This window comes from Falco rusticolus, chromosome Z, assembly GCF_015220075.1.
Source record: "Falco rusticolus isolate bFalRus1 chromosome Z, bFalRus1.pri, whole genome shotgun sequence".
Classification (NCBI taxonomy): Eukaryota; Metazoa; Chordata; class Aves; order Falconiformes; family Falconidae; genus Falco; species Falco rusticolus.
In genome coordinates this window covers 40,496,289-40,522,491 of record NC_051210.1, presented here as the reverse complement: position 1 = coordinate 40,522,491, position 26,203 = coordinate 40,496,289, and the positions used below count along the sequence as shown (strand labels likewise).

The following is a 26,203-nucleotide window of genomic DNA, read 5'->3' as shown; positions in this document are numbered from 1 at the left end:
CTTATTCAAGCATATGAAACACTGGCTGTCGGCAGGGTATTTTTGAAATAGGTAATATATACTGAAAACATCAGCGCTGATGTGAAATTGCATTCACTCTTGAAGATTTATGATAATACTCTCCTGTAGTTGAAATAAACTTCTGCTGGTGTTTATATATAATTTACAAGGCTTTATGCAAAGGTTAAGGATAAATACTGCTGCCGTTTTGATATTAGTTGCTTGCTAGTCACAGGAAGAATTGGAAGGGACCTGTTTTCTGATACAGTGCTGTTACAAGTTTTGATCACGTTCCTCTCATGTTATAATAGAGCATTTCAGAAGCAAACTTGTGGTCACAGGAAACCCATCAGGAATTGTTATGAAGTGTTATTTCAGTTGCAGTATTTCCAGACATTTCAACGAACTTTATCGTCCCATTTTGTTTGGCACTCTGTAAATCCAAAAGCCGGGGAACCTCCCTCCTCACCAAGTTTTTAATCTAAACTGACACAGAACTGAGGAGTGGAAGAGGAAAAAGGGCGAAAGCGGTGAGGCTGCCTGCCAGAGGCTGTGCAGCTGATTAGCAGCTGTGTGTGTGCCTCTGAGAGAAGGCTAGCCTCCTCCTCTGGCTTTGTTTTCTCTCGTTGTAGCTTCGGCAGAGCTAAAAAGGTAAACACCGCTGTTCTGCTCTTTTACTGAGTTTAAATTTCAGGTCTACATTTGCTGCATGACCCTTCCATGTATCCTCCCTGCTTGCTTTTCATTTGAGCAGTCTCCTTTTTATCTTCCTGTGCTGGAATAAGAAATCATGCTGAGTTGTTAAAAGAGGGAGAAAATTGTCCGTGCGGGAACAAAACAGGAAACCAGGCAATCAAAAGGGCGGAACACAGATAGCGTGTCACTCGGTAAGTACGCACCCGGCGCACTGGTGTCTCGCAGTTAGGTTTCTCACAGCACGTGATCGTGAGGCCAGTGCTGCAGCGGCAGGGTGAGGGGAGAAGTTGACTTCTTGCTTTCCCGGGCATGTGCTGACAGTGCATTTGAGCATAATGCTGAATTGATGAGACATCTGGAACAGTCCTGCCCCGGGCTGGGATTAGGTTGGCCTCACACATTCAGCCCTAGCCCAGCTGATGGGGTGACTGAGCAGCTGTGTTGAGATGTCCGTGGAGGTGTCTCTTCAAAAGTGATAAAATACTCACTGGGTCACCTGCCTAGCAGCTGACAAGAATGCTTAGGCCAATCTCTGTTTATTGGTGTGTGAGTACATAGCTGACCTAGCCAACACCCGCTGCAAGCTGGCTCACAAATTCCCTTCATCGGTCGTAGCAGCAAAAGCTGCTACCAGAAACCTGCTTGACTCCTGGTGAACGGTGTCCTGGAAAAAACCTTGATGTAAATCATTGCATCAGGTGAGAGCAACTCCCCCAGGGCAGAGCTCAGTGGGAAAGCATATCTGTCGCCTATCTCCAGGAAGTATTAAAATCAGTTCAGTGGAATTACATCACATGCATGGCTTAAGGTTTTTATTTTTCTGTTTCCTGAAACCACATCTGTATTTGCAGAAAGCTAGGAACAAAACTTGAAAGTGTTTTCAGTAGCAGTGCATGGAGTTTGTGAGTATTGTCCACGATAGCATGAAGTCTGAATGATGGTGACTCTCTTCTCAAAACTTCTGGGGTTCTGTTCCTCTGGGTAACTGTGTGGAGATCCTGTGTCTCTGTGTTCATTCTGTTCTGTGCTTTAACCATGTTTGGGCCTTGGATATCTCTGGAAAATAGGTAATTTCATCTTTGCAGTCTTGCAGGAGTTAATGAATTTATCACCTTTGCTCCTGTTAATCCCTCTCTTCTGTTCCATAGGTACCAACCACCCTTTTCTCACAGTGAGCCTAACTGGGTAGTATAATCTGGGTAAACTAAGAGCTCTTTCTTGTTCTCTGTCTGTAATTAGCTTCCATTTTATAAATGAAGAAAAGTCTTACCTGGTTTTTCCAGAAATATCAGTTGGCTCTATTAAAAAACCAACTAAAATCCCTGTGTGTATGTTTTGTGGAAAGCTGAATGAAGTATGGGCTCCTGATACAAATGCTTAAAGTCACAATTGATCCAACATTTCACACAGCATCTCTGCTCTGGTTGTCTTGCTGTCTCAGGGCAAGGCGAGCTCCAGCTGCAGAGGGTGGGCAGGGCAGCAGCGCAGGCAGGCTGGGTGCCATGAGGCTGGTGGGATGCCTGCCAGCCCCGACCTGTTCTCTGATCCCTGTCTCATGATTGCAGTCACAAGGCCAACTCTCTACGCCTGGCTGTTCAAGACTAAATTTCCAGTCAAAGTAATTTGTGAACAACTGCTTATTTATTAGAGACTGGTGGAATTTCTCTGTTTGCTTGTGTTACTGGATACCGCTAGGTTTAGGTAGTTTGCTTTTATTTTACTTATGAAATAGGTGCAAAGGTGTCCTGAAACTGGAAATAGGAATTAGATTTGGCAACAAATCAGAAACCAGTGCCTTCAGAACAGTCGTGTTTGTTACATACTGGGCACAGTACAACTAGTATATTTTCCTTTCCGCATCCTCTTCCAAAAGTAATAGGAAGTCAAGCTGGCATTTGTTTATGCCAGGAAACCATTAAATACTGATAGAAAGGCACATCTGTGAACTAATACTTAAATGCGGGCCTGTTGCTTCATGTACTCGATGTTTCCATGTATTTTCCATTTTGTATCATGTGAGTATCTGTCCGAGGAATAACACCAGGTGTCACCACCTTCTGAATGCAGAAGCGGAGTCAGAGTGCCTTCGTCATGAGCACTGGCCCATGCCAGCTTTCCTGCTCCTCCCAGTAGTGTTGATGGCAGCTCAAGGTGTGTCCCCTTTCTCACCATTCCAACCACTAAATACAAGATCTGGATTTTCAAATAAAAATAAAAAATGCTACATCTTGTTTTCTCCGCTGTCTGCATGCCTTCAGGCACCCTGACCATGAAGGGAAGTTGTGGCCCAGTATCGCCAGGGCTGTGTGGGTGGTGAGCCACCACCACAGACACCCTGCGGTTTGTGTCAGAGAGCTCTGGAGAAACAGTTTGAACTGGTATTGCACTGGAAAGGGAAACTGCAAACTTATCCTGAGGTTTAAGAAGGACTCTGTAGAGCAGTCGGATTGCAGGGTTGTGCTAGATATAGCAAAGAACATATAAGCAAGTGCTTAGACAGCAGTGTAGGTGTAGTAGGTCAAAAGGGGACTCTGGTGAAGAAAATCCAGAGTTCACACTGGAGAAAGTTGCTGGTTTCCTAATCTCCCTTTGGGGTTTGCATGGGCTGTTTATACAGTGGAGATATTGATCTCTTTGTAGATACCAGCCACCCGGCAGCCCACAGAATGTGGATGTTACTATTTAGGTATCAGCAGCCACCCAAACAGCAGTTGTTTCTCAGATCAGTGACCCAGCACTAGCTCCTCCACTAACAGGTGCTTCAGGTGCAAACTCAGGGAAAAAAACCCCACATATATATATGGGAAGGGTAGCACCTGGGATTATATGCAGTTTTTGCTGCGAAATCATACTTAAATGAAGGCAACTTAGGCACTGTTCTGCTGGCACTAGGGCACTGAATGACTGACACGTTGCAGTGTGCAGACTGCCAACACAGGAACACAGATCCTGGTCACTAGAGTGTGCATACCCACTGCAATACAAACTTGTTTCAGCATTTCCCCCAAAAGTAGTAATTTTTAGAGGCCCTGCGTTTATATAGGAGAGTACCAAATCCATGTTCTTGCTCTGTCCTTTGTCATCTCTTTCGGCCCCTTGGAAACAGGATCAGGTTATCTTTCTTCTAAAGCAGTACCGGTATTGTTAGCTAGACTAGCCTTGAACTGTGCTTGGTTTCAGGTTTCAGATTTAAAAAATGCAATAGAGTTTCTTAATAAATTGGTGACATCAACAACTATTTGTGTTTTTACATGGAGTTTGCTGGGGAGATAGAGAGAATGACTATATATGTATAAAATATATGTATAAACACATATAGATGCGTACATATACACAATGTGCATATTTTGTTTGCAGGAAAACTTGATTTATTAGCTTTCATAGTCAGAGCGCACAATTGCGTTCTGCAGTATAAAGTTGTCTACTGCCTAAGCCCTTGTAGTTTTTTCTGCTTCTTCCTCATTCTCCAGGATTTAAGTGTTGCTTGTGTTTTGCTGTTGATAGCAGAGACTGAGGAAGAGGAGGAACGGAATAAACAAGTACACACTGTACTTGCTGATTCTAGACAGTTGCCACTGTTAAGTTTTAAAGAGTGCCAGACAAAGACCTGCAGAAGGAGTGCTTTGATACCTGAAGTAGTACTGAAATCACATCCTGACCCCCTGGGATAACAACACCTGAGGGTAAATACCTGTCCTGTATACTTTTCTGTCTGCCTTTATTTAGCCTGCTTCTTCTTTATGAAGAACAGAACGTAGCTTTAAGTTCAAAAATAACCACTGGAGTTTCTTGGCAGCAGTATGTTGAACTCCTATCTATGTCCTAATATAATTCTTAAGAGTGTTCTTAATATAGCCTTGGCTGGGGGTGTAGAGTGGGGGTGAAAACGAGCAGATGGGGCACAAGTTGCTTACAACAAGATGGTCACCAAAAGGGACATCTGTGAAATAAGGCAGGAGGGCTATAGAGGCATCAGGATGTCTAATACTTAAAGTAACCTAAAGCCCAATTTTCACACCTCTATCACCTAACATAATCACACATTTAGTTTCATTAATAATTTTTGCGATTCCTGATCTCCTTAGATGGTGTCAAGCCTGAGACATGGCACTAGGGCATCAACAGGACAGATGTGCTGGAGGTGATTAGGAACGCCAGTATGATGTGCATAAAATGGCAAACTTCAATCTGAAATGAGAACCTTTCAAAATAAAAGCAAATGGAGGTGTGACGGTGGCTTGGTGGCAATAGCTCATCTTCTGTTGCAGAGGACAATGGAAAAACAGGGGACAGGCACGATTTGAGTGTCACACCCATAGCAATGGTTTATTGTAATTTGTGCCGTTGAAGGTTACCTGTCTGTAAATAACACGGGGCATTTTCCTCTTCTGAAGAGAACTGAAATAACTGGAAATTTTGTAGCCTTTTCATCTTTATTAGTTACCCAAGACATATATAATTTGGAGCTTAGAACTGTTTCAGACAGCTCGAGACTTTTGTTCTTCTCAGGGCTGTCAAGATAAAAAGCACCTGCAACAAAAACTCTGACAGAAAATCCAGGTAATGGCATTGCGAATGTTGATGTGAAAATCCTGCCCCAAACAATGCCAATCATCTAATGTCAGGTGTAAAGCTTCAGATCAAATGGGTGTACTGATACAGCCCACTTCCTTTTGTTAATATTATATAAAGTAAGTCACTTCTGTTTAATAATCAGGTGTCTGTCTCTACATTTGCACTGCATAAATCAGAGTTAGAGGATTTTTACGTTTGTCTGCAAAGAGAAATGAAATTTTTGGTTTTTCTCATCAGCCATTCTCACTATTTTTCCTGTTCTCACAAAGTGGCATTTTCACTGAGAGATGGGTGCTAAGTGCTGGAATCCACCATCTTGATACGTATGGCTTTTCCTGTAGACTGAAGACGGATGAGCAAAGTCTGATGAGGACTTTAGCTGCTCTTGTGTTTCTGTACACAAGCGAGGTATTCTTGCACGTCATCTGGAGAACCGAGGATCAGAGGGACTCTTTGGTGAATACTCTCAGGTTTCACATCCAGCACTGCCTCAGTCCCTGTAGTTGCCATCCCACCTGCCTGCTCAATGATGAAGGCCATTGGGTTGCACTCGTAGAGGAGTCGGAGCTAGAAAGAAAGAGAACACATGACTGCCTTTGGGGGAAATTACACCAAAGGACTTGCCAGAACTTTTTGTGATTTTGGAAAATTCTGTACCAACACCAAGTGATGTCTCTCAGCAGCTCCTCCTTCTTCTCTTTCCTGTTCTCACCTCCCTTAACACCTTCTATTTCAAGGAAAAGTGTACTGACCCTGCATCCAAGCGTCACCACCATTGTTTCCAAGCTGACATACTGATGTGCAGCACCAGTGAAGCTGTATTTTGTCAAAAAAGTCAAAAGCAGCTGCTAGGCCCACAGATACCAGGAAAACATCTAAGCCAGCTAAGTTAACAGTACTGGGAAAGAAAAGCCAAAATCTCTGCTCATGTACAGGCTTTACATGTTACCTGAAAGCTTGGGGTAATCACATTGTGTTTGGTCAGGGTATTTTGGAGTTTGAAACTTGATGCGCCCAGTTTCAAATTTCAGGATTTGATTGCTGCTCTTCAAAATGTGAATAGATACTAGCGGCCTGAACTCATCTAGATAGTGGCTATGTTTTCAGAAGTAACTGCAGTAATTATTAAAAGCAATGTTTCCCTTTTGGTACAGAGGCACTTTTGGTTTAGACCCTGGTATCTGTTCACATGTTTAAAAATGTTACGTCTGGTGTGCCTGTGTTCTGGTGGAATGCAAACAATTTGGGACATCAGCCAAAAGTTTCTGTGTTTAAAAGGGTATAGATGGTTATTTTTTTAACAGACATGATTTCTGTAGGTTTAGTTGAATCTTTGATGGTCTATGAAATGATCGTGCACAACAACATTAGTAGCTATTATGTTTGAAGGGCTTTTCGTATATGCAAAAGAGGGAATATTTTCTGGGGAAAAGGAAGTGTGACAGAGTGCAACCGTATGTAGAGACAAAGAAATGGGTTGGACTCAGGATTTTACTAGCCATCATTCCTTTGTCAAGCTGTTTGTAATAAAACCATGTTATATCACAAATTTAAATAGTGCATATTACCTTCATTCTTATCTTTAAACGCCACTGAAGTGCTACTTCTGGTACAAGGACTCCATGTGACAGGCAACACAAGACCAATAGCCTTTTTTGCTCTCGTTGGTGCATGCCCAACCTTTGTTGTACCACTGTGGAGTTTGTGTTGCTTAACTGTGACTACGTGGCTTAAGAAAAGCAGTTTTCCTTCAGGGTGTAGTGCAGTCACACTTAGGGGTCTTCAAATGGGCTCTGTCTTCAGATAGGTTTAACTTTTTTCACCTAACAGAGAACTATAAATCTTACATTCATAAAAAATATTATTTAACATACCTGATTTGAAAAGATCTATTTATTGGCTGGTTCTGCACTGCTTATTGAGCATTTTGTTCTCACTCTTCTTTTAACTGAAAGAAGGAGCTCTAGATGATAGGGCCTACATGCATGTCATTTGCATTTACTCTAAAGCCTTTGGATCAATTCCAGTGACATTTGGTTTCTATCAGCTCTCTAAGTGCATGGACTGTCTTTCAGGAGGATGATGGTCACAGCACCTACCACAAAGGCATTACCTCTCCAGCAAGAAGAGGTTTATATAAAAAGAGCTGTACACACCTGAAGTCTGAGAAGGCAAGAAGAAAATTTTTGTTTACAATGATAGTACAGTTTTGCTTCTTTCATTACTTTCTCTACTACGGGAGTCCAAGCCAGATCAATCCAATAGTCAATGTAGGCTAAGTCATTTGAAAATCTTGACTTTTGTAAAATGTTACAGGTACTTCATACATTTGTTCTTTTGTCCTGTTTCTCATCTTTCAACAATAATTTAACTCAGATTTCAGAACAAAAGGATATTTGATGCTGCAGGAGAAAAGTTGAGGTTGACTATCATCCATGACCCAGCAGATTCAGGGAGTCACTGGATTGCATTGCACTTCAGTCAGTCAGTGTGTTTTGTACAGATGTCCAAATGGGAAATCATCTTTTCCAAGAATAATCATCTTTTCCAAGAATACTCATCTTAGCACGCGTGAAGCACCTTCCACTGGTGAAGTTTTCAGATCAGTTAGTAGAAGCTCGTATTTGCAGGTCTGGTGATAGTAGGTTTAACATCCTTTGGAAATACTAGGTAGGCAAACTCAGCTGTCTAACATTGGCCAAAACCCTGTCTCGAGTTCAGCATATCCCACCTGGACTCTAGCTGCCAGTATGAAGTGCACAGGTCTTCCTTAGGCCTGTGATGTAACTGCTAACTGCCAGCGGTGCATAGGTGTCTCAACAGGTTTCTATGGTACTGAAATGTTTCTCTTCAGGAAAATGAATAAAGCCCTTTGGTTGCAGTGAAAAGCATTTGAGTAGTCTGTAATATAAAAGTACACTGGAAGACTTCTGGCCTGAATTGGCAATTGCCTAAATTTGATTGCTGACCATCATATCCATTAATAATTTTCTCCAGGGGTGGAAAATTATTATCTGTTTATGTATCTAAACTGTTCCTTTACGCTCTGGGAAAACCAGAGGTATCAGGTTGACTAAGTTCACCAGAGAGTAAGTCAAGTGATTTACCTTTCCTTTAGGACTCTTCTGATTAGCAGGATACATGAAGATCCCCCCATACATCAACGTACGGTGAACATCAGCTACCATAGAGCCCACGTACCTGGCGCCGTATGGGGAACTGCCATCCTGGAAAACAGAGTGAAGCATTATATCTACCAGGCTAGACAGCTAGTAGCATGGCACAGTGTAGTTTTGTTATGAAACAGGAATCAAAGCTGCTTAAATCAATGCTTGCTTATGGACACTAAACCAGCCTGAAGCATTTTGTAAGATGTAGTGATTGTATATTTAATTCTAAAATAAGCACTTTCAAGAGCTGCATTCACAGTATGGAAACCAGGGTGCCCATAATTTGAGTGCACAATTTGGTATCAACCCCTAGAGTGTGGAAAAGCAATGGCTGCTAACAGTGGCTGAAAATTTCTTGGCATTATCAGAACAAGGTACCCATTTGATTGCTGATCCTTCACTGGTTCCTAAGCATGAGGAGGGATGTTACTTTTCAATACACGTCCAGATGGTTCCCAGAGGACTTCAGCTTTTTCCTTCTAGCTTATTTGTCAAGGTGTGAGATTGGTCTTAGCATTCATTCTGCAGCTTAGTTTGGGAGATGGGAATTTATTCATGAATATTGTTTTCCTTGCTTTCATCTTAGAAACTGATGTTGCTGAAGGGCAGGTCATTTTAGCGAGAGCAGACAGGGAAGTATTCATACCAGTCTCAGATTTACTGGTCATAAAAATGGTAAGGTAGGAAAGGTAGAAGACAAGCAAAGGTATCTTGCACAAATAGAAGTTATGTACACCAAATAAGCTCCACCTGAGAAAAGTGATGCATCACCATACTTTTATGAAGGGCAGATACACAATACAAATGTAAACTGAAGGAAAGCTTTTCAAAAGCTACTATGCCAAGAAGTCTGTTGGTCTTTTGATACCTCTCACTCTGTCTTCAATGAAGCAGAGGAAGAATTTGCGCCTCCCCAGAAAATTACTAGAGACTGGGACTTCATGCACATTTAATACACATACATATATTTGTGTATTGCAATGTTAAAAGTTGAAAAGACCTCTGCAGATTTTTCTGTCTGGGTCAGTTTTCTAATAAATGATCTTAGTGCTTTCTACAAAGCTCACCTTGTGCTGATAGTAGATCCAGAGAAATACATAAATAACTTGTTCAGCAATGCCACCCCCAAGACCTCCAGACATCACAAGTTAGTCACCCTTCCCAGCAAAATTATGATGTTATTTGGGAAAAAAAGAATCCACAAGTGGGAGGAAAAAACAGATAGAGAAAAACATAATTCTATTTTGAAATAATTTTTTCAAACTGTTCAATGCAACTGTGAAGTCTTGATATTGATTCTCTTTTATGGGAAGAGATTCTCATAAAATTGCACAATATCATGCCACACAACACTAAGAAGTTGACTCCTAATCCACTAAATATAAGACTTGGATATTTGATACAGCTGGTAGTAAAACTGGAACAGAGAACTGTTCCATCCTAGGTGATAACCCTTGTTCAACTGCACTTATGCTGTTTTCCATTGTTCTTTCTTCTTGTACACATTAGAACTGAAAATTCAGAGGAAAACAATGTAAAGTATGGTAGACATGATGGGTAAGGCACAGCCTGGAGTTTTTATATTTAGTTTGTTTAAACATGGCCCTGTTACTTCCAGGCACAACCGAAAATATGTTTTAAGTATTTGACCCCTTATTTCCCATGGCTTACCCTCAAATAATTACATGTTTAGACTTCATATGGTAGCTTCTCCATCCCACAACTGTTTGTACTTGTGACTTTGCAACTGTAAAAATCTGAGGTCAGAAAAAAACACCTTAAGAGGTGTTGGAGAGACACCAATGCAAGCCTGCAATTATGGAAATTGCATGATTATATGGTTATGGTTTAAAATTACATTTAAAAATCCAGTCAAAGGAAGAGCTCTTTTTTTAAGGTTTCAGAAGGTGATGAAGCAAGTCTTAAGGGAAGTTTGTTAAACATTAAGAAAAGTCATAGTGTATTGATGATAAACAGGCCCTGAAGCAGACTGCTAAGGACTGCTTCCATGACATTATCAAATAAAAAGTCTGCAACCCACATGTATGAAATTTACTGGTGGTGATCCACACAGCTGAGCCACCTTTGTACAAATAACCAGATACATTTAGGGTATGCTGGATTTCCTATTCGTGTGCAGGTCATTTACACAATATATGTGTGCATGGACAGTGTTAGGTGAAGCTGATGAGATGCCACTGACAATTTTAGTTGCTTCTTACCCTGACAGAAATTCACCTGCTAGAAACCTGCTGAGGCTGTGCTAAGAAAAATACAGAAGAGGATTTCCTCCATTCTGGTACAGTTATCACTTGAAGGACAGAGTGAAACAAAATTTTCACTTGCCTTAGCTTACAGCTACCTGCATGGGAGGAATTAATAATCCTTCTAGTTACTAGAAATGTTACTTCTTGTTTCTCCAGTTCAGTCACCCAGACGTTTTTATTACAGGTGAGAAAGTTAATAGGTGTTGCACGCATGCTGGCATATTGCCAAGGCTTTCTTCTCAAACAAAATAACAGAACATGAATGTTAGGGAGATTCATCCTGGGTTCTGAGTAATGCCAAACTGTGTGTTTGCCCAGTGAGCACTCCATACTGCTTCAGCTGATACTAATGAAAGAATTGGAGAACCTTGATGTTTCCTTGGTCAGCATCCATGGTGTTTTAGTAAACTTGTGATTGCTCTTACTTCCACCCTTCTGCCTGCTTATTTTTCGCTTAACCCAGAGGAACAAAAATAGCTCATAACAGGTAGGTCCTGTGATTTTTTTCTTCACAATGTGATGTAAGTCACTTTCTCACTTCCGTATTGTACTGATTTCTAAAGGCTATGTTCCTCCACAGCAGAGTTAAGACTGTGTATTTCTGGCATAACTACAGCGACCAGGAGAGCAGGGGGAAAAAACTCTTTCCTACAGACTACAGCAGCACCCTGCATCCCTTGCTCCACATACAGTTATGGTGACAAAATCACGGTGTTTTTATTAGCTTTTTTATATCACTGGGGCACACCTGGGCTGGCTCCAGAAGAATGCTTCATGCTGAAATGTGCTGTTGATGGCAAGTTTTTGATGGCATTGCGAAGACAAATCCTTAACCAGGGAGTCTCCATTGCATGGCTCTCAACCAACAAGCTGTGACAAGACTCTCAACTTCTATTGTGGCTATAGGAAGCAAAGATAAAAATGGGTGAAATAGCAAAGGACAACGATGCCCACAGCATCTGAGTTCTACCATCAGTGAATCAGTGCCAGCTTGAGGCAAGGGCCCTGCAAGCATTACTGGTGGAAGAATACACTTTGGGAAGGAGTTAAGAGTGATACTTGTGCAGAAACAGTTTCTGGCCTATCAAGTGCCCATTATACGGTGCAGGCTGGCACAAACATGTGTTACAGGCAGCCTTACAAACAGCAGCTTGCTCTTCAAGCTGGCTAAGCAGCAGGAGATTTTGTGATGCTTAACAAAAAATTATCTTTACTCTGGACTCTCATTCCAGAAGAGATGTGTCTAGACAAATATTTCCTACTAAGATCTACATGACAATGGTAGGAGATTTACAGCTGGCCTGCACAACAGCAGCACTTTTCCAGTGCTTTTAATTCAGTATTGATACCTTAGGTGAATGGTGGTCCACAAGAAACTTTGACAGTCAACATGGCTTTGTAGTTCAAACTGCCTGATCAGGGATGCTGTTGTTAGATAGTAAGGGAAAGTCTCTCCTCTCCACATAAACATTGATTGTAATGTTTGGTCACCAATGACAGTAATACAGAACACAGGACATGTTGTGGACAACTTCCTACTTCGTTTGCCTGTTGTATTTTTAACTTCCCAGGTTTTTTGTGGCAATATTAGAGTCATCTGAACAACATGTTGACCAAGAACCACAGGAAGGAGGAAACAGAAGTAGGATCAAAGGAACAAAAGGGATAAGAACGTGATGAGTACCTGAAATTAATGCCTAGTCTCTTGGCTTCTAGCGGCCAGAAGGCCATAGAGTGAGAATGATCTGCCTGAGTAAGAAGGGATCCCCCATGACCTACACATCAGTTCCTCCTCAAGTCAGAGGCAGGGGGTATCCAGCAGATACCCCCCACTGCCCTTGTACATGCTGAAGAAAGGAAGACAAAGACCAAAGCGGTGTAATGCTCCACCTGGGTGCTGCACAGAAGGCAGGAGCATCCACCAATGTAGCTGTATTTGGTAAGGCTTACAGATGATGCCAGGAAGCAGGTTTCATGCTACAGAAAGGTAGCAACACCTTCTCTCTCTTGTCCTCCCACAATGCAAATATAATGTCCTTTTTAAATCAAGGAACTGAGTTATGCTGTTTCCAAAACTCAGGTTCATAACAAGCTTTCAGGTGGGCAGGGCCGTTCCCTCTGCTTTGTAGCCATGACACTGGCGCCTTGACCCTTCTCACGCAGACAACCCTATGTCTCAGAGAAGCAGAGCAATGTGCTTGTTGAGCACCCCTGAGGAGGCTTCCCCTGCCCCAAATAATCCATGCACTACTGTGCTGCTTGCTTTAAAATAACAGAAACACCTTCTGCCAACTTCTGTTGCATTAGCACAGCAGCACATTTTCAATAGATTTTCCTCAAATGAAGCACAGATTTGAGATAAAATAGTGTTTGCAAATGAGGTTTTTCCTGTATGTCCTAACATAAGGATTCAGTGAATCACCTGAAGGAGCTGTCCTCACTAAGCCCATGGTGAAATATCTCTGTCCGGTCTTTCCACTGAATTTGAAATCTTTTCAGTCTTTTTATGGTTGTCTGGGGTTGATGATTTATTGAAGAGTTTCACTTTAAACAACACTTGGGTGGTTTGCAAAAACACAAATTAATAAATCCAGTGTTAGTGCATTATACAGAATACATAGCTCAGCATAACGTGAACATCATGAAAAGCACAGATCTCCTCTTTCCCAGCTGGCTTAGTTTTAAGGAAGTATGAAAGTTGTGTTGGGGCTCCTGCTTCTCTCACAGCTGGACTGAAAGCAGGCTTTGAAGTTTCGAAATAGCCTCAAATATTCAAAATGAATATATTTTAAATGCTGTGATGTGACACCCTCTGTAGCTACAATCTGGGTAATATGGAAAAGAGGTTTTAAGATGAGGTTGCATTGCAGCTATATCGAATGTAGTAAATTCAGATTTTCAGCTGAGAAGGAGCTTCTCACAGGACTATGGTTTAAATTCTTATTCATTACTTTTCCCTTGTACAGCACCCTGAAGTATTCTACTGGATACATCAATTTTTACATGAGCCCTGTATAAGTATTCTTGGCAAATAATAGCGTAAAAAATAATCCTATGGGTTTTGGTTTTGTTTTGTTTTGTTTTTTTTAAAAAAAGAGCATTAAAACCAGCTTCCTGGCAAAATTCAGTCCTGAGCTGTTCCACATCACCATATTTTGTAGTGACTTACTGGTCATATAGCCACACTTTCTAGAGACCTTCCAGCTTTCCACATGGAGAGTTTGTGTTGCATCCTCCTAGCACTGACTAGAGGCCATACAGAGCTGTATGTCCCCACAAGGAAGTTCATCAGACATGGGATGTTCTCAGCTTTACCCCTTTGAGGGACACAATATAATCCTCTTAACAACAGAATACAGTGAAATTGTGCCTCACACCTTTTTTTATTTTCAATCTGTGGATAGGTTCATGCTCCACATGATGCAAGCAGACAGTGCAAGAGTGATAAATGCATTTCTCAGATCCAAGCACGTACAGGAAGGAGAAGGTGTCACCCAGATCCCTGTAAGCACCTTCTGGGCAGTGTTGTGGAATTTAGCCCCAAATGCCCGTCTGTGCATATGACTGAACTGCATATTCAGATAAGCTAGAAAACAAGGGTACATCCACACTTCGCTGGCATGGTTTCAGAGGCTTTTTAAAAAAATGGTTCTTCATGTACAGCACATTTTCCTCCACACAGTGACGAACAAGCTATGAATTTACTTACCTAAGTCTAAGTTATAAAAGATGTTGGGGCACCAGAAAAAAACACAGCAGATACATACCCAAAATGGATCTGATGGCACAAAAGGGTTATGGTGGGCTGAACTCATCCAGGACTTCAAATCCTTTCCCATCAGCCAGGACTGCATGGAATGCAGTGCTTGCCAGTGCACAGTGCAAGAATACAGTGCTAATATTTTCTTACCTCAGGGAATTTCTTCTTTTGTAAATAATCTGTCATTGCAGCATCAAAATACTTCGCATAACCTTCATTGAGACTGTATGTCTTCCCTTTCTTCTTGATTTTAACATCTCTGTCCACCAAAATAAATTCACCAAGACCCTATGGAAGAACAGGATAGAGCAGCATATTAACAAGCAGTAGAAAAATTTTGTTGACTTTCTGTTACTGTTGTCACACTAGAGATGGCAGAAACGCTAGCACAGCTTGGTCCTTTCAGTGCTAGACTTGTGTATAGCTTCACAGTATTTCAAAAAGAGCAGAATGCACAGAACCTGTGTTAAGTTAATAAGAACTTGTCACATTGGTACTATAAAAAGCAATTCAACTGTATCAAAAGAACATCAGTCAGCCCTGAAAGCAGATGGATTGTGAATCTCTGTCCACGTATCATAAGGTTACAAATTAAGAAATTACACTGCCTTCTGATTTTTGAACTCTTTTTGCCTGCCTTGTCTAGATATCTTAAGTGAATGTGGTCAGCTGCTCCCAGGTGTTGCTGTCTGCAGTTTGAGTGCAATTATCACCTTCTTTTCTGCTGTCTTTAACCAGAGCAGTTACTCTCCCAGTTTTTCCCACTTAGAATGGGCCCATTTATAAAGGTTAAAAGGAATTCTGATAATATTACACCTTTTTATCCAACCCCACCCCCGCCCCATGTTATTGCCCACATCTAGTGCTGGTTTCTCTAATGAGCAGTTTCCTTTCTGCATGCCTCCAGTAACACCTGATGGGCTCCTGGGCTGGGCACTGGGGGGGGGGGGGGCACATGTCCTCCAATTCTATGGGTATGGTTGTGCTTTTGCAAATTGTTGGGTACGCAGCTTAAAGGACTTAGCTATAAAACTAAATTGCACTCAGGAAACCTGACATCACTCGCTTTGCATGAACTGTATCAAAAAATGGTCCTTGTCCCAGACTATATAACACTGAACATGCTGAGGTTCTTCTACAGACAGAAAAAGGAGTCCTGTAAGTGGAGGCAAAGACACTGTTCAGAGTAAATTTTCTTAAGTGTTTCTGCAAACCAGCAGTTTGGTTTGAATGAACAGGGTTTCGAATGCTGTTTGACTTAAACTCTCTTTCACTGAGTAGAAGAAACAAACAAACAGAGGTATGGCATCGAACATAACCATGTGTTATTAAATATTTGTAAGGTGGAAGTGGGATGCTCCAGGACATGGGTGAAAAAAAGAATTGCATAGATTGCCTAGGTTACAGTCAGGGAGTAACAAAAATTAGTAAACCCAAGCATGGAAAGCTCTAAAAGATAGTGGCAATGTGATTAACACCATGACTGTACCGGATCGAGCATGAAGCAGTCCACTCCTTGCCCTGTCGAGAGGGCGACCAGCGTAGCACTGCCATACAGGGCATAGCCTGCAGCAACAATCTTGCGTCCAGGCTGCAAAGCATCTTTTTCAGAGGGCTCATCATCTGTTTCCTGAGGAAAAATTACCACTGGACTGAAGGTTAAATGCTTACGAGAAACAATAAAACAACACTTCAATAATAACATGGGGCAGATTTCCTTTTTGAGTCTATGCAGGCCTTTGAAACAACCGAAAGAGAGATTTTCCCCACTGGGTCACAGCAAGTCTGGTACAAGTACATGCACAGGCTGGAACAGAATGTTGAGCATTCGTTATTTTATCTATGTCATGCAATCAATACCTGCAACAAAGCTGATACCTTAGCGTTACAGGCCAGTCTATTCAAGAACATCAGAAATCTGAGACAGAACAGAGATACTAATTTTCTGTAAATGTAAACATAAGCTATCACACTGACACCTTTCAGAGGGAATAACTGTGAGGCGAATGCAGTAATTAACATTACAGAAAAATTGCTTCCAGTAATGCAGAATAAAAAGGTAGATTGTGCAACATGATAGAACCAGGATTGTGCATTGGCCTCTGCTGGTGAAGCAATGGGCAGCTGAGGTGATGTAAATGTTCATACTATACATAAAATAACAACTGCATTTGCATATGTAATGTGTATGTGTGTGCAGGTATAACTCTCCCTAGAACATTCACCTGGCAACGTACTTCAGGCTTTTAATCAATTTCCAACACTTATACTTTGATTTAGCACTTTGGTTACCACTGAACAACAAGACCCCAAGCAGACCTGGTGCAAGTATTTCCAGCCAGCTTTAGGGGTGTGCCTCAGCCATGGCATACAAGAGTTTGGTAGAGTAAGAAAGGAGAACAGCCAAGAGCACTTGGGAAGGCTGGCTTGAGTCTTCACCTCCTGGGACTACAACATGGTCAGGGAATGCTTGATTTTAATGTTTCTTTAAAAGCTGGTCTGTTGTGGTAGGTCTTCTGTGGATATTTTGATGGTGGTTCATGAGGAATTAAAAGAGAACCCCCTTAGATCCTTACTTCAGGCCCTGGTTTAGCATTTTATTGTTCCAGACTCAGACAATTTCTCAGTGATTGCATGGGTTTGATTAGATTGAGTAGCAGCTAAATAGAAACAGCAGGTCTAGCCCTAAATACCTGGATAAAAAAGGAAAGATCAGTGGATACTGTTTTGTGTAGGAAATGAAATATTTGGTGACTATCCACTTAATTCCTTAAAAATTCATGAATGGATTCCAAAGATATTTTCCAAAGGAAAACATCTCTCCTTAACAGAGAAGTTCTCTGGTGTGCCCCATGGCAAGGAGGTCTCAGGGTGCCCATCAGGGTCCTAGCAGGGCAGAAAGCTAAGGGTAACCTGGGGGTCCTGTTAATTATTGTATGCCAGCTTCTAGAGGAAAAGTGAGATGTAGGACACCAAAACTACGTATTTCTTGGCATATGAAGACAGTAGCTCTACAGTAAAGTATTTTCATTTTCAGCTGAAAGATTTTCTTACTTTGTTACTTTAGCTTACGGTTCTTAGCTGTATTTTGATCAAGTTTTTTTTTATCATTATTTTGCCATTTCTTTTTTTTATTTCTTTTGTAGAAAAAAATTCCACTTGCCAGCCAGCTCTTCATGGGACCTGAAATATACCATGTGCAAATACATCTTGTATGCAGTCCCTTGGAATTATTCTGTGCCAAGCTGCTTATTCAGAGAGGTTATAATGCACATAATGAAGGAAAACTAGTTAAAACACTTGTTTGTATATTTTTGAATACTGACTAGTAGTGGCTAGTGCTTTGCTAAACAATCTTTTACAGAACCAACTATTACACCCTACACAGCATCTTCTCTTTCAAAAATATATGCCCATGGCACATATATCTCAACATCAAAAACAATGGTTGTCTACAGTAGACTGTTTGCAACATTAAATGCAGAATTAAACATACATTTACACAACTAGTTGCAAGCATATTATGGTTCTCCTAGCTCTTTGTATGCTTTCCTCATTGAATAAAAATTAATTTTGTATAAATACAGTAAAGAGGTTTGTTTTATAGAACATGGTGTATAAACAGCATACATAGTTGCTGTTTACATATGATATTGATTCAAAATACATTTTTCTGAGATGAGCTTTTCAGTCCTCTCTCTTGAATACATTTTCTATGTTTATATGGTTGAGAAATCACACATTTATTGATTATTCTGAAAAAAACCAGAGGAACTTCTTCCTCAGGAGATGGACAGCCGGGCAGAATACCCTTGGTTTTCATTCTTCATTCACACTGTGTTTCCAAGAGCCAGCTTCCAAAAGGAAGGAAGAAAGCTGTCTCAGACAAACATTTTGCAGAGCTTGTCAGACAGAATGTAAAAAAGCTACAGATCAGCTGATACTTCATTGTTGGGACTGCAGGAGCTTTGTCCTGCCAAGTACCATGTATTGTGAAACAAACCAGGGAATTAAGCTGGTCAGTAGAGTCTGGTAGCTGCTGAATGTTTTCACTTCTTTCTGGTGCATAGATGGATTTCTTTTCTATTATATTTTGACTGTGAGATGGTGATGGTGAAATTTTTTTAGAGCTCTTTATGCAAAGCACTGAAACAGTCAAGGGGACTGCAGAGAAGCTCTGCCAAGTGTTGACACCGTCACTTTGGCTTGTTGTTGGTATGAAGCAGATGAAACAAGGCCTGCGAGTGTGGCTACAGGGGTACCATCAGGTGATACCTGAGTCTGAAAATTTTTGCATGCATGATTTGCCTAACATCACATGAGGGATTTCTAGTAGTGGGAGTAGCTCTGGAAGGACTTGGCTTCCAGGTCTCCGTTTGCATCATGTGTTTGGTGAGTACCCTTTGCATTTGCCCTGAATTCTTACACCTTCTCTGTGAGAAACCACATGGAGGGAAGGACATTGTCCTCATGACAGTGAAGAGGGAGGAATAAAATACATCTGAAGCACGGGGCAAAGTTACAAATTAAAACCAGAATGAAACAAAGCAGCAGTTTCATACCATATATGTGCAGCATGAACTGAAAGTTGTAGATTCAGCTCAGTGGGATGAAAAATTGGGAAGAATCCAAGCAAAAAATACTTACTGTGACCACATCCCGATACTCCATGAGCTGAGAGCCCCTCAGCAGCAGTGACTGCCAGGGCCATATCCCTTGCTCTGGCTTCAGCTGATTCAGCGAGGCTTCTCTTTCAGCCCCACTTTTCTGAATGTTTTTGGTCTTTTTAACAATACCACCCATGCTTCAGACAGTAAAAGCCAGGTGGAAAATTACATAAAACCCTAAGACGGCACTTAACTTCCTGGTGGTTTTCTCCAAGAAACTGATGCAGTGCATTTCTGGCAAGAGGCAATGTTACTTGCCACCATGGCAATGGCTCTGGACTGGGAGCAGCCAGAGAACCATTTTCAAGTTTGAGATGTATTGGCCAAGTCTAGCCTTTGTAGAAAAGTGCTGATTACATTTTTCTGCTAAAGTGAGGCAAATATTTCAGTAGTGGAGGGTATGCCTTTGGAAATGAAGCTAAGGTGGTAACACAGTGAGAAAATCAGCCATGCAATCATCTGAGAATTGGAAGACACTGAATATCAGACAGGTGCTAAGGATCATCCTTTGAAATTACAGTTCTAGCTTTTAAAAAATGATGTTCATGAACCTTAAATTGTGTTTTCTTTCTTAAGTGGTTCTCATCCACTGGGATAAACATGTCACTTTTATTCCTTTTACGCTACCCTTCAGTAACAATCCATAAAGCACATTATTATTTAATTATTTCAAAGACTTTGAAGTTAATAGTGTTTAAAGTTAATAGCGTGGCTATGAAATTGTCTTGTCTGAGAGGAAGGTGCATTAATTAACATGTATTTTGGAATCAGCATTTTAATAGAAAGAATTACGGAAGTGAAAGTCTGTAAATTCAACATTGTTTCTAATTTTCCAGGGAAAAATGGTAAGTTGTTTATGTAATTTATGAACTGTGCTTCATCCTAGCAGCAGGGTTTTCATTTCGATATGAAGCATTTGTACAAAGCAATGTAATTTTCTTCTTGTGAAGCGCTGAAGGGTATCCACCCACATGAAAACCAGAACTTAGAAACAATGTTTACAACAAATATGTTAACAACAAAAACAACAGCTATGGAAGGTTCAGAAAATTAATTGAAAACTCGAGTATTTGGGAGTGACATGAGTTCTTTGGTAATTCTGTTCTGTTCTGAAACAGAACCCTAGAGAAGACTGTGAGTCTGTAGTCTTTACATATATTAACAGGCGAGTTAAAGACGGTAGAGAAATCTAATTTGTATTTCAACCTGCTAAGTTATATTAATCACACTGAGCATTTGCCCTTGTAGTTATGCAGAGTAATTTGATATTTTTAGAAAGAGAAAGCTAATGTTTAGTATTTGTAGGATGGTGCTTACCAGCTTTAGCGACAGTGGACAATTCAGCTATTGCCTGCTGCAAATGTCTTCTAGACTATCTTTAGACAGGTAAGTGAAGAGAATGGGGGGCCCCTTTGCTTACCATAAGGGCACATGGCATTGGTTGCATCCATACAGCTAAGTCCTCTTCCCTGCAAAAAGCAAGGTGGTAGACAGTACTGGAGGAAGTCCCTGGGCTGCTCTTTCCAGAAGCCATACCCAGGCATCATCTCAGTGTTGTTGGTCTGGGCTGCACCTGTGATGGGGGTTTGTACTAACTGTTGACAGCGTGGACAGCTATATACCAGCATTTGGCTTGTGCCATGTGCTTGAACTATTCGGTTTACTAGTAGATGCATCTTCTCAACAGTGATGATTAGTGCATTGCCTACCAGAAATGTAAAAAAAAGAGGAATAACCAGTGGAAAATTAAGAGTTAGAAGATGAAAGAGAGCTTTAAAAATGTATCTTCATGTTTGAAGTGTAGCATCTGAGTCTACAAAGACTTCTTTGCAGTCACAAGTCCTGTAAATGTTACTTCACAACAGTAATGGCTGAGGGTCTCCCATAGTCATATGACTGTGAGCTCAGGCTTTAGGGAAAACACCAGCTGCTGGGAGATTAGCAATCAAATCACAAGACTTGGCATGACTCTTAACTATTAATGTTTGTTAATTGGCTGTGCAGTTGCTATTCTGTGCAGCCCCATGGGAGCAGACATGCAGGCAATGCACCAGCAGCTGTAGGTGACTGGTTCCTTCAAGCCTCCGGTGGCCCCCATTGATAGTCTGCTTATAAACTCCCATCCATTGTAGGCCAAGCAACTTGTGCTGGGAGGCCACCACACTGCTAACCATGATACGATCTGGGCAGTGACCATCAGCCCTCCCCAGCCACCATCTGGGTAGACAAACACAGTGAGTGAGTCGTAGGCGCTGAGACACCCCTCAGCTCTCCTGCAGAGAGTAAGGACATCACTGAAGCAGCTACCCACCTGCCTGGTGCTGACGGGGTTTTATTTAAGTGCTTGTGAGTCTGGAGGAGGGAAGTGCTGCCTCCTAACAATTTCATGGGACTGAGTGTCCCCTTCCTGGGAATTCAGGCAGCATTTTAGCACACATGAATCTCAAGTGTTACCTCTTCTACCCTTTCTAAGGCTCTGTTGATCCCAAAGACACTTAAAAGACCTAGGAAAGAAACTAAGCAAATTGATATGCCCAAGACATTTTGCTTTTACCAAGTGAATCATGCTATGCATGCTTCATTCATTCTCTTACCTTTTTGTAGATAGCAAATATTGTTCCTATTGGTGCCAAGCAGTCTATATTGGATGAGCCATCAAGGGGATCAAAGCACACAACGTATTTACCCTAAAACAGGAGTTGCAAGGGAAGCATTAAATTATATGTAGTCTTGCACTATTATTTCCTTTTATTTGACAAAACCCATGTTTTTATGACTGTGTTTAGTGCCCCAAGTGCACACAGCCTGTCAGAGAAGGCGGCACTGTTGACCCATCTGGCCCTGGAGCACAGTGACACCCACTCCCTGCAGGGCCTGCTGGAGAAATAGGAGAGGGCACATTTCTGCTTGAACAGCACAAAATGGGATGGTAGAAAGGAGCACTCCTCTGCTGCCAAGCAATGCAAGAAATCTCTTGAAAGCTAAGGACTCATTTTGGAAGTGAGTATCTTCCTCCAGCAAATGTGTTCTGTTTTTTTACATTTTGTTATGAACAAAAGGCTTTGCCTGTGATTTGAGGTTTGAGGGTAAGGCAGCAGAGGGAAAACATCTTGGGGAAAGGATAAGTTATATCAGTGTAAGCAACAGGATCCTCTCCTGGGGGAATCCAGATGAAGCAGTCAGGTGTTTCCTCTGGGCATGTAACATAAAACCCGGTTCTGCTGGCCCCTCATCTCATTTTATCTTGCCTAAATATTAATGTAATCCAAAACCGTTACACTGGTGGTAAGGGAATGTAATAGTACACTTTACACCTGGGATCTGGGGTGTATTAACAAGCTCAAAAATAATTATTCTCCCCCCTTCACAAAAAAACTTTAATAGCAATTTCACCCTCCACAGCTTCTTTAGCTGTTGAAACCATGTCATCCACCACAGTTATTAATCAAAACAATGCAGTAATGGTGCAAATTTTCTGAATTCCCCCGGGAAGGGTTGGCTGTGGGGCCAGCCCCAGGTTTCATACTTGAAACGAGAGTGCCATCTGCTGCTGCCTGAGCCCGTAACCCCTGGCGGCAGGAGCCGCACAGACCTGCTTGTCTTTCGGTGTGACGATGGCATCTTTGTTCTCCTCGGTGACCAGGACGCAGGTGGTGTAGGAGGATTGGAGCATATTAATCACCAGGGAGTTGGATAATACATCCAGCTTCTTCACCTCGTCACCGGTCACGTTTACAGTGCCAGCTATACCAAACCTACAGGAAAGTAAAAATATTAAGAAACCTGAGGGAGGCCAACGTTATGGGCTTTTAGAGAAAAAAGAAATCAAGGTGGCTCCTTCCTCTCATCTTCCTACACCTCTAACCTTTAGATCGAATTGCTAAGGTGCATTAGGAGATGGTTGCTGCTGCTAGAAATCAGAAGTGTGCATGAGAAAAAGAAAAGGCAATGGCATCATTTTGGGGCTGTGCCTCGGTCCTTTTGCTCCTGCTTGGATGTTCTCCAAGCCAGAAGCAGAGCCCACAGCCTGGCCACTGTGTGCCGGACTTCCCTAGTCATCCCACAAAGTGTCTGGCAGTAGCTTTGAGGGAAGAGAATGGGCAGTTGGCACTTGCATGATTTTCTGCCACTGGCTGCTCAGAGATCCGTGATGGTCCTGTAATCCATGTCCACTCAGTGCCCAGCCACCCCAAAAGCAGAAGCTTTAAAGACACCCTCAGACGATTCCCCATGCTGAACTGTATCTAAAGATCAAGGTCTGTTTTATTTAGTGATCCTTGGCTGAGTTAGGATGATGCTTCTGTCCTCTAACCTGATTTTAGCAACACAGTAATGATCTAGTGTATAGCAGTACATGTATTTTTGCAATTCCCTGTTGAGGAAGCACTGTTTAGACCTTCTGTGCATGGTCAGGGCCTCTTAGAAGTATAAAAAATTGTACAGGGTGTAGATACAGCATTTTTATTCATTATGAAAAAAAAAAAAAAAGGAAGGAAGAGGAAAGGGGCAAGTAATTAATCCCTAGGATGTTGGTCAGCAGCAGGCTTTAGCTGGGAGCAGGGCAGGTCTTTTGTCTTACTCAAAGCTCAAAGCTGCCTGAGCTTTTCAGAAGTATTGAACTGTTGGGGCTCTTTATTTTGGAGTGCCAAATTTGAGATACTGGAAAGGACCATGATTTTCAGGGAGTGCTAAGCACCCATTCTCCAGTTAGTGTGTTTTCAGGCACATTCCCAGCTCAAGTCTATGGCTTGGGAAAAGTCATCCTTTACTTTTGAATGGCAAATTTGTTAAACATTAATGCTGAGTCTTTAACATTAAAGACACTTCACAGTCTCCTGTTTGAAGGGGCTAGAAAAATCAGAGCTCAAACCACATATGCAAACGGATGCAAGCCAGTCACCATGATTGATGGTTTGCCATAGGAATTTCTGAAATTTCATGGTTAGTTGCAGTACTTTGACTGGTGGAAGTTACTAATTTGTGTGTTTGGATACTTCAGATATTTCTGGTTCATCACCTGAAACTTTTGTTTACACAGGGAGACATTTGCTCCTCACCATAACGGATGCTTTCTTTCTGAAGTGAAGCTTCATCCAGCACAGTGTGTCCTGTAGGCTAGGTGGCTATTCTACCTCTCATCTATCAAACAGTGATTCTTCCCACTTATTAAATACCTCAGAGGTTGCATATTGAAGATGAAAATGAGATAAAAGCAACTGTTCCTCTGGGTCAGGGAGGAAAAACAGCTGAGCTTCACCCAAGCAGGTGCAGAGATAAAGCACAGTTTAGCAGTTAGGGCATAGGAGCCTGATGCTGCTATTACCTTCGAGTATGTCTCAATGTCCTCTCTACATATTATGGTCCGTACCTGTGAAATGAGGGTGATAGTACTGAGAAATTGAATTCATGATTTGCAAAGATCATGGAGGACTTTGACCAAACTAGTCAACAGAAGCACAGAGACCCCTGAGTGTCATACATTTTGGTGTTATGGAAGGGAGGGGGCAGGGGTTAGAAAAAATTACAGATACTGTCTTACATAAATATATTCCCTGTGGTTTTTATGCATGTATGCATATGTAGATTCACAGGCATGTACAGAAACATATCTTTCAATACATAACAGAACCTGTATATTTATTTAAATGCATAATTTTATTGGGACATTCCAGCTCACTGAACTGCTTCAGATAGATCACCATTAAAAGAATCTCACTGATGTCTCCTTCACCTAGCCCTGTGAGGAACAGTTCAGTTCAGGCTTTACTAAGGCAATTCTTCATTCCATTTGCTAAATCACTAGATGCCACATCGCTATATTTGTTTTTCATATAGGGCATTTTCAGATTCCCCACCTGTAATCCTGATACTACTTGAGGAAGGAAGGGGACATGCACTCATGCGTGGCAGCGTGCAGCATTTCTTACAGGGCTGTTGCTTTAGACCATTACTTACACTGCAGTCAGGCAGAACATCAACTTCCCAAGATAAGCCAAGCCCTGATTTGCACAGCTCAGCACCAGGTTTGGATGTTAGCAGAAAATATCATGGTGTGATATTCTGCATTAAAAATATCATGGTGTGATATTCTGCAAATTCAAAGCAGATTTAAAACTAGATCAGTATCAACATTTACAAGGGATAACAAGGTGAGCAGTGCATTGAAGTTACATTTTTAGACTAAAATATTACAGAATGGCAGTTAGTTTAAATGTCTATTTCTCACCCAATATAAAAATGATCCAAAAAGACAGATCTCCCACTTCCCACTCATGGTAATCCAGGCTCTGACCTCATGTCTACAGTCACTCAGCTTAAAAGAGACGCTTCCAATGTATTTCTGAATCCCTCTCCCCAGCCTTGCTGTGCAAGCAGCTGCCTCTCTACCTCCTCCCCGTATCGCTAGGTAGGACTCACATGTGGGCAAGGCCTGCCTTTCTGACTGCAGAGGAAATGGCCTTTATGGCAGTCAGCATGGAGTTGAGCAGCTGTGTCAGCTCCCCTGTCGCTCCTTTAATGCGGCGTCCCTTCTCCATAACGAATCGAGTGAGCGTCAGCATATCTGTTTCGAAGGGGCTTTTGTCTGTCATTTCTGCTGGGTACCAGAGTTCCTATCTTCTCAGCTGGATGAGACCCTTTTTTGCAGTGTTGAGATCCTGGGTAGCTGTTTTATTTTGAGGTGAAGCTCTTGGCTGCGTTGCTGGTCAGGGTTTATTAAGGTGTTTCTAAGACCATGTGATTGAGTGCTCAGAATAACCGCTCCCCAGGCTGGCTCCACGGCTCCTCTGGGATGCAGGAAAGGAGCCTGAGACAGGACTACAGCTGAGCAACCCACTGCTCTGCTGCTCTCCCCACACACTGAAATTAGTGACATGAAATTAGACCTAGTAACATATTCTAATTGTGCATTAGACTGCTTATAAGGTAAAACTCTCGCTGTCTGCTTAGCTGGAAACTGCTTTCCTGTAGCTGCTTAGAATACCATCAGCATAGACAAGGCAAGCTGCAAAATTTGCAAGTCACCAGAAATGTAGGCATAGGGCACCAGTAACCACGTGTGCCATAGTG

At 41.8% G+C, this 26,203-nt stretch overlaps 1 protein-coding gene and 1 long non-coding RNA gene across 3 annotated transcripts; one reads left to right on the top strand and one right to left on the bottom strand.

Moving 5' to 3' along the window:
- On the top strand, nt 1-5,629 carry LOC119141315. 2 transcript variants are annotated; one of them, XR_005101901.1, is made up of 4 exons: nt 1-651; nt 786-887; nt 4,201-4,379; nt 5,541-5,629. It is a non-coding gene; the product is annotated as an uncharacterized LOC119141315 (long non-coding RNA). The 2 variants fall into 2 exon arrangements; XR_005101900.1 differs by having other exon boundaries at nt 4-887.
- On the bottom strand, nt 5,602-25,982 carry LOC119141314 (fructose-1,6-bisphosphatase isozyme 2). Its single transcript, XM_037373529.1, has 7 exons — nt 25,553-25,982; nt 22,728-22,890; nt 21,730-21,822; nt 15,958-16,098; nt 14,619-14,756; nt 8,379-8,498; nt 5,602-5,838 (listed from the first exon to the last, which is right to left on the bottom strand). Exons 1-7 carry the CDS (start codon nt 25,723-25,725, stop codon nt 5,647-5,649), a joined length of 1,020 nt encoding a protein of 339 aa, XP_037229426.1. The 5' UTR covers nt 25,726-25,982; the 3' UTR covers nt 5,602-5,646.
- Between the last annotated feature and the right edge of the window lie 221 nt (nt 25,983-26,203).

Bases quoted from the DNA above. Each gene is read 5' to 3' on its own strand.
- LOC119141314 (XM_037373529.1), bottom strand. From the start codon at position 25,725: ATGACAGACAAAAGCCCCTTCGAAACAGATATGCTGACGCTCACTCGA. The intron at 22,891-25,552 runs GTGAGTCCTACC...ACTTTCCTGTAG, and splicing joins AAGGCAGGCCTTGCCCACAT to GTTTGGTATAGCTGGCACTG. The intron at 8,499-14,618 runs GTAAGAAAATAT...TCTGTTTTCCAG, and splicing joins AAAAGAAGAAATTCCCTGAG to GATGGCAGTTCCCCATACGG.